At 39.6% G+C, this 8,260-nt stretch overlaps 1 protein-coding gene across 1 annotated transcript; it reads right to left on the bottom strand.

The window, feature by feature from the left end:
- Positions 1-425: 425 nt before the first annotated feature.
- On the bottom strand, positions 426-7,366 carry LOC121386765 (E3 ubiquitin-protein ligase TRIM56-like). Its single transcript, XM_041517775.1, has 3 exons — positions 6,169-7,366; positions 4,296-4,364; positions 426-1,558 (listed from the first exon to the last, which is right to left on the bottom strand). Exons 1-3 carry the CDS (start codon positions 7,277-7,279, stop codon positions 906-908), a joined length of 1,833 nt encoding a protein of 610 aa, XP_041373709.1. The 5' UTR covers positions 7,280-7,366; the 3' UTR covers positions 426-905.
- Positions 7,367-8,260: the final 894 nt, after the last annotated feature.

Raw genomic sequence — 8,260 nt, forward strand, 5'->3', positions numbered from 1 at the left:
GTCGGTCTGGGATCGATCCTCGTCGGTGGGCAAATTGGGTTATTTCTCGTTCCAGCCAGTGCACCACGACTGGTATATCAAAGGCCGTGGTATGTACTAGCCTGTATGTGGGATGGTGCATATGAAAGATCCCTTGCTACTAATCGGAAAAAGTAGCCCATGTAGTGGCAACAGCGGGTTTCCTCTCAAAATCTGTGGTCCTTCGCCATATGTCTGACGCCATATAACCGTAAATAAAATGTGTTGAGAGCGTCGTTAAATAAAACATTTATTTCTTTCTTTCCATCATTAAAAATTGCCCCCACCCCCCACCGCCACCCCAACACTAGATACTGCACCCGATCATTAAATATCCCTCTCCCCCCACGCCCACACCATATTGTACCCATCATTAACAATTACACCTACCCATTGAGCCTTGCGGAGCACTCACTCAGGGTTTGGAGTCGGTATCTGGATTAAAATTCCCATGCCTTGACTGGGATCCGAACCCAGTACCTACCAGCTTGTAGACCGGTGGCCTAACCACGACGCCACCGAGGCCGGTACTGACCACGAAGACACTTGAAACTTATTGTATACTCGTTATGGTGACACTACATGCTTATATCTAAAAACGCTGCCCTGGGTATACACCTCAGCTATCTGGGATGTCTGTCCGGTCAGGGGTCAGTGGTTAGGTATTACTGGTTAGTGACCTGGAAGACACACCTCCCCACTGGGTCGTTTAAACTCGCCCTGGGCCTACACCTCAGCTATCTGGGATGTGTGTCTGGGTCAGCGGTCAGGTGTTGCTGGTTAGTGACCAGGATGACACTTCTCCCCATTGTGTCCCTGAAACTCACTCTGGGTGGGAGTCGGTACCGGATTCCACAACTTTAAATTGTATTGCGTCCCACAATTATTTATTTAAGTAAACTCGAGAGAAGGACCAACAGTTCATGATTTACCGACAAATCCGTGCCAGATGATACTCTCACCATAACGTGATAATAATTAGACCAATCAACACCAAACATCGGCATCAGCGGCCGCGACACGTCCATGTTTGGGATGGAGTGTACAACTGTGTTGTCGTCAACGCGGATAATGTGGAGAGCGGCGTTGTCGATGTCTACCAACAGCCCGAGTGTGATCTTAAATGGTGAGTTAGTTTCGAAATCTGTCACAGGACTACAGCACAGCTGCTCTCCTCTAGAATAAGCACATAAACATATACTGTTGTGAGTTATGCAGCTGACTACAGTGACACCCCAAGCGTGCTTGTGGTTCATCATTGCCGCTCTGGCGTCACACAGCTCGCCCAGACAAACGAACACTTCGGCCACCACTTGGTTTATTTCAGCCGATTCATGCACCATGCAGTCGACTTCCATCTGCCAGAACGCACATCCAGACGTTGGGACATGCGTCCTGGCTGTGACTCCAAGGAAACACTGCAGACCGGAAGTCAGGTCAGTCTGTTCTTCTTCTGAAGGTTTGTTGACCAGAATACCAGATTCGTTAATAGTACACTCCTCCCGGTTCGTCTTCTGTGGGTCAAACTCTACAGTTGGCACTGTGAGAAAGAAAGTAAATAAGAAATGAAAATATGAAATATTTTCTATTTATAGACAATGTGTTACTGATTATGGTACAAAATATGGCCGGATAATTGCCGTTGCTGCGCCGTACATGTGTAGAAACGCCAGTTCCAGGGTTGAAAATTAACATGAAAACCAAGATCGCCAGCAGGGCCAGTTGAAGAAACATCGTACTGGCCCTTCTTAAATTCAACTATCCCTCTAATTATCACACTGAAATATAACTGCACAGCCAAAATCAAAACTAGAATGTTCTTTGATGAATTCTAACCGTGTGCTCACCGTATATAGTCCGTTTGCTTATTTGTGTCGATGCAAGATGGGTGAAATAAACTTTGTGGTGATGCAATAGGGGGTAAAATCTCCATTAAAGGATTTCCTCGAGAGTGGCTATCCTCATACAGACGAACCACACACACGTATGCGTTTAATTTAGATATTGTAAATGCTACAGTAGTAGGCTACTACTAAATAAATATCGAAAGAAAAATTAATCTGAAATTATTTTTTTTACCAAAATATACGATGTACTTATTTACAAATCACAACAAAAAAACCCCGTAATAATGGTTTATTACAGTAATATTTGGACGGCTATATCATCGTGTAAGTCTTGGTGTCACTTTAGATCTGATCTGTTCTTATATTTCATGTATATCGCTTACATTTAAAACAATACCGACAACGACAATCAATTAACTGGCCTTTGGAATAAGTCCTGTAGTAATGGAAAATTCTATTGTTATTTTTAAAAGAGCGCATGTGCTCACGTTAGTGTGAGTTAAAACTACAAGATAGATTTTGATTTTGTCCCAGAATAATGTAAGCTAATTAAATATGATTACTTTTTGCCATAACAATTGTCAAACAGTGGGTCTACTAGATAATTATGGCGTATTCAATCCAATCCAATACGCCGACAACTTCCATATTTTTTCAATACGTTTTGAACTCTATTTTTAGAAAGACACTCCCCAAAGCCACAGTAGCTGAATCCGGCGTTGTCAAGATATAGAGCAAGTTATGTGTCTTTTGCTGTCAGATCTGTAGTTCGCTCCATGTGTTTTGTCACATTCGATTCAGTTTCAGTGTCTTTCTTTTTCAACTGGTGCCATACTCGCCAGACCCTAAAATCGATGGTCCCCCTACGGACTACCTTTATAAAATTCTTAATCACTCTTAGACAAACATGGTCGCCATGGGCAACCGGGCGACTGCTAATTTTCAACTATGCAGTTCATTTTCATATAACAGATTGCTGCTTTCTTGTCGCCATGCTATCGTTGTCGTATAGCCATTGCCGAAGCTATACGTGTCACCTACGTCTATCGTACATCTTTACGTGTCACCTACGTCTATCGTACATTTTTACGTGTCACCTACGTCTATCGTACATCTTTACATGTTACCTACGTCTATCGTTCATCTTTACGTGTCACCTACGTCTATGGTACATCTTTACTTGTCATCTTCGTCTCTCATACATATTTACGTGTCACCTACGTCTATCGTACATCTTTACGTGTCACCTACGTCTATCGTATATCTTTACATGTCACCTACGTCTATCGTACATCCTTACGTGTCACCTACGTCTATCGTACATCTTTACGTGTCACCTACGTCTATCGTACATCTTTACGTGTCACCTACGTCTATCGTACATCTTTACTTGTCACCTACGTCTATCGTACATCTTTACGTCTCACCTGCGTCTATCGTACATCTTTACTTGCCATCTACGTCTATCGTACATCTTTACGTGTTACCTATGTCTATCGTACATCTTTACTTGTCACCTACGTATATGTACATGTTTACGTGTCACCTACGTGTATCGTACATCTTTACATATTTACGTATCACCTACGTCAATGGCACATCTTTATGTGTCACCTACGTCTATCGTACATCTTTACGTGTCACCTACGTCTATCGTATATCTTTACATGTCACCTACGTCTATCGTACATCCTTACGTGTCACCTACGTCCATTGTAAATCTTTACTTGTCACCTACGTCTATCGTACATCCTTATGAGTCATCTACGTCTATCGTACATCTTTACTTGTCACCTACGTCTATCGTACATCTTTACTTGTCACCTACGTCTATCGTACATCTTTACGTCTCACCTGCGTCTATCGTACATCTTTACTTGCCATCTACGTCTATCGTACATCTTTACGTGTTACCTATGTCTATCGTACATCTTTACTTGTCACCTACGTATATGTACATGTTTACGTGTCACCTACGTGTATCGTACATCTTTACATATTTACGTATCACCTACGTCGATGGCACATCTTTATGTGTCACCTACGTCTATCGTACATCTATGTATTTTGACGTCTGGGTCTGTAACCCTTGAATTCCGTCTATACGATCAGATATTTGTCAAAAACACACTGTTGGACAAGCCGGGACAAATGTCGCAAACAATACATAATATTTTACGGGGGGGGGGGGGGGGGGGGGGGGGGGGGGGGGGGGGGGGGGGGGGGGGGGGGGGGGGGGGGGGGGGAGGGAGCATGACTCAAACCCCTATAAAGTTCGAGCGCCACAGTTTAGACCCCCTCCCCCAGCCCTCGCCGCACTTGGAACACCTCGCAACATCATTTAGCTGCATGCTTCATATTATGGATAAAACCCAAACATACCTAAATAAAGTGTCCATGTTTGTACAGGTACACGTGGACGTTACTTACAGAGAAGTGTTCTGTACTGTTCTGACTGTCCATCAACAGGGAAGAGAATTCTTTTCATCACATCCTCGTCTGAAACAAATATATAAATATAGGTGACACTGGTCTAACGGACACCTGTATATAATGGTCACCTCTACATAACGGCCACCATAAGTCCCGCCCAATGCATTTCCTTCTTTATTATATCTATATAAAACAGACACCTATTCAATGCGGCCAGCAACCTATGTTTTGACCAAAATGAATGGTTAAACCTGTTTTTACATTTTAGTTTCGATGTCGGACGGAAATTATATTTTGGCTTTGGATGGTAAAAAATGTCATACATTTCATCAGTATAATCTTAATGAATGCGTTACACAGGCCTTGGCCTTAAGGTTAATTGGGTGGGTTTTTTTAATAGTGGTAGCCTACTATCCCTCAGTAAATATTGGTAGCCCCATAACTTTAATAAAAAGATATATATATATATATTCTCTTCAAAAAAAAGAAGAAACTTGACATTGATTTTCAAAGTTTAATAATTAAAAAAATTCTTGTAGACATGATACAAGCACCCAAAGATCAAGACGTCATGGGAAGGGGATTACTCTGTACATGTCCGAAACAGTATCTATGAAACATGTACACGGCATATATGTGACATAGGGGTGGACAAAATGTCAGTATCGGTTATAACCACCACAAGCCCTGGTGACAGCTTGACAACGGCGACGCATGGAAGCAATCAAACGTCGCACAACACGTTGTGGAATGTTCTGCCACTCATGCTGCAGTGCCGTAAGAAGTCGCGGAAGTATATACGTCTTGCCCAATGGACAGGGTTATCCAGCTTTTGCACGGTGCTAGAAACATCTGTCTGACCCTAGGGCTAGATAAATCTGCCCAAGGGTTAGACGATTTCTACATTAGTACATACGCGTGACGTTATAACTCGTGTTTTACAACGATTGACGTCATAATTCATGGGGGGTTTCAGAATTCTGTTTGCCATTTAACGTTTTATCATTGTTTTAAAAATATTTAAACTAATTAATATTTTCAACTTTATATTTATTGGTAAGTTTTTACATTTTTATGTCGTTACATAATGTGTACTATATTTTTTCCACGTATGATTAAAGGAGTTTGTAGGTGAAATGTTTATGAATCGTTCTACAATAAACAAACCGTAGCTTACAAAATTAATGTTTTGTTAAATTGTAATTAAATGGGCAACAAAAAGAATCAATCACCGTTGTGAGGTATAGATAAGGTCTCACTACACAGATGTCATTTGCCATTGAAACCCATGTTAAATTGTCCAACTTCAAATGAAGATTGCAAATAGAACAGGTTATCGTTGGCACTAACAACATACACCATTGCGAACATACATAGGAAATGGTGAAGAATTAAAACAATATGTATGTTTAATGGTGAGCCTTCTGTTTGTATTTTGCCCATGTTATTTTGTAATATTGTGCATCGACCTTTTGGGACATGGGTATATAGCGCAAGTGACAGCCGGGGTGAATCGGTTAATGAACCACCTGTTCGGACCGGTACTACAGCCAGATGCGGTCATATAGCAAAAAACTGAGACGGAAATGTTCTCAATTTTGGAGTGAAAATAAATGCTTATATAATGTATGTTCGCAATGGTGTATGTTGTTAGTGCCAACGTGAACCCGTTGTATTGACAATCTTCGTTTGAAGTTGGGCAATTTAATATGGGTTTCAGATGACATCTGTGTAGTGAGACCTAAAGTTGTGTGTACAGTTTACAAATACACGTTTTAATAATTTATAGATTTATTTAAATTATTAAATTATTATTTAATATGTTATAAATTTTGTCTTAAAGAATATTAACAAATATCAAATTCCATACCTGGATCGTTTTTGTTGAAAATAATTCCATTCCACATTACACCAGTTTTCTCGATTATTTTCTCAATCTGTTTAAATGTATTATCCATGGTAACCTCTTGTATACGAATATCAACCAGTTCCGGACCTTCCGTCATAGAGTGAAGTTTGTCTTCAAGGGTCGGAGCCATTTCTATAAATTCTGCAGCTCGTGCGAATTGCAGAGCTTGCTGACAGTGCAGAACTTTGTCCGCCTTCAGGACTTCTGACTGTTCGACCAACTTCATCTGCTCGTTTCTGTTACCTTTTTGTTTGTCTATGTTTGAACTGACATCCTCTTTCGTCTGTTTTCTTTTCTCAGACAACTTCTGAATAATCTCTTCATAGGAATCATCAATTTGTTTTAGAATATTTTCTTTCATCGAATCTAGAGTTGCATTTTGTTTAGAAAGTCTTGATTTATACTTATGTGGTCTTTTTGATGATGTTTGTAAATTTCTAAGTGTTGTTTTCATGTGGTCCATATTTGCTTCATATACATCTTTGAGAACCAATATCTCATGGTCTCTATGAGAGACATGAACACACGATGAACAGACATCAGTTGAACACGTCGTACAGTATAAATCTATATCCATGTTGTGTTTTTTGCACGTATCGGTCTGGTGAAAAAAATCATCATGAGGCATATTAACCAATTCTTTAATCAAAATAGTCTTGTGGTCCTTTGGCATTGCAAATTTTTTATGATACATTGCGCATCCTTCGCACATAAATTCCCGACAGTCCAAACAACGCAGTGTTGCCCTTGAACTCTCAGGACATTCATGGCACATAATTTCATCCACCTTGTTTTTCATTGTAAGATATTCAACTAAATTCTTCAGTACCTTGTTTTCTGGAAATGTTGTCGATATGGTATTCTGAAGAGTCCAAACCTGCAGACAGTTGGGACATCTCACTCCAGCAGGTGACTTCTCCCAAATCGACTCCAGACATCGGCAGCAGAAACTGTGGAAGCACGGCAAGATACGTGGAGATTTGTCCTGATCGTCAAAATAATCAAAACAAATTTCACACGTGATGAACTCGTCATGTATCTCTAGGAGTGGAACCACGCTGCTTTTAGCCATCTTGGTTTGAATTGGTTAACCACTTGAATAGTAAACGGACTGCTAGCTAGCTGTGATTAAGTTAGGCAAACTCCTGTACACTGTACAACTGCTCCACCGGTATCTGAAAAAAAATAAGTGCAATAAATAAATTTTAAAATAATATTTTGCATATTTAGTGTAATCAAAGTATGTGATGTGGTATTTGTCAGATCACATTATTTCATAATTTGATAACCAAGCCAATTAGATGTAAATTTATCAATGTCAGGGAACTACGTTTATTGACATTTAAGCAAACGTACTACGTTGGCACTCCATAATGTGTGTGTGTGTGTGTGTGTGTGTGTGTGTGTGTGTGTGTGTGTGTTATTACCAGTGTGTTTCTGTATCGTCAATATCATATATTACGAATAAAAATTGTATTATACATTATTTTTATTCCTAATATATGATACTGACGATACAGAAACACACGAGGATAATAATATGTTTATCATATAATACAACATGTTTTTGAAAACTCTATACGCAACTTTAATTCCAGTCAGCCATTACCCGATATTCAAATGACGTAAGAATATGTGACAAAAGGAAATGAAGTCAAACTTGCTTAACGCTTTTGGTTTGTTTTGTGAAAGCTGGACAGCTTTTAGCGTAAAGTTTCTATTGAAATGTTTTTGTTTGATGACTATGAAGGCATGCGTCAGTTATGGAGTGTCACCATAGCACATTTGTTTAAATGTCAATAAACATAGTGCCGTGACCTCGATTAATTTACATCTAAATATAGAATACTAAACGAACTTGCCTATCATACCATTTTTATGAAATGAGTGAACGTGTTGGTATCGTTACCAACATTGTGATGTGTGAAAAACATATTTTCACGAATTGCGAGTTGACATAAACATGGTATACGAAAACACAACAGGAAATGTTTATTATATACATCTTTCCTAATTTTTCACAATATCTTTCCCTTTCTGTTAATATATTTTG

The sequence above is a fragment of the Gigantopelta aegis genome, chromosome 12 (assembly GCF_016097555.1).
Source record: "Gigantopelta aegis isolate Gae_Host chromosome 12, Gae_host_genome, whole genome shotgun sequence".
In the NCBI taxonomy this organism is placed as follows: domain Eukaryota; kingdom Metazoa; phylum Mollusca; class Gastropoda; order Neomphalida; family Peltospiridae; genus Gigantopelta; species Gigantopelta aegis.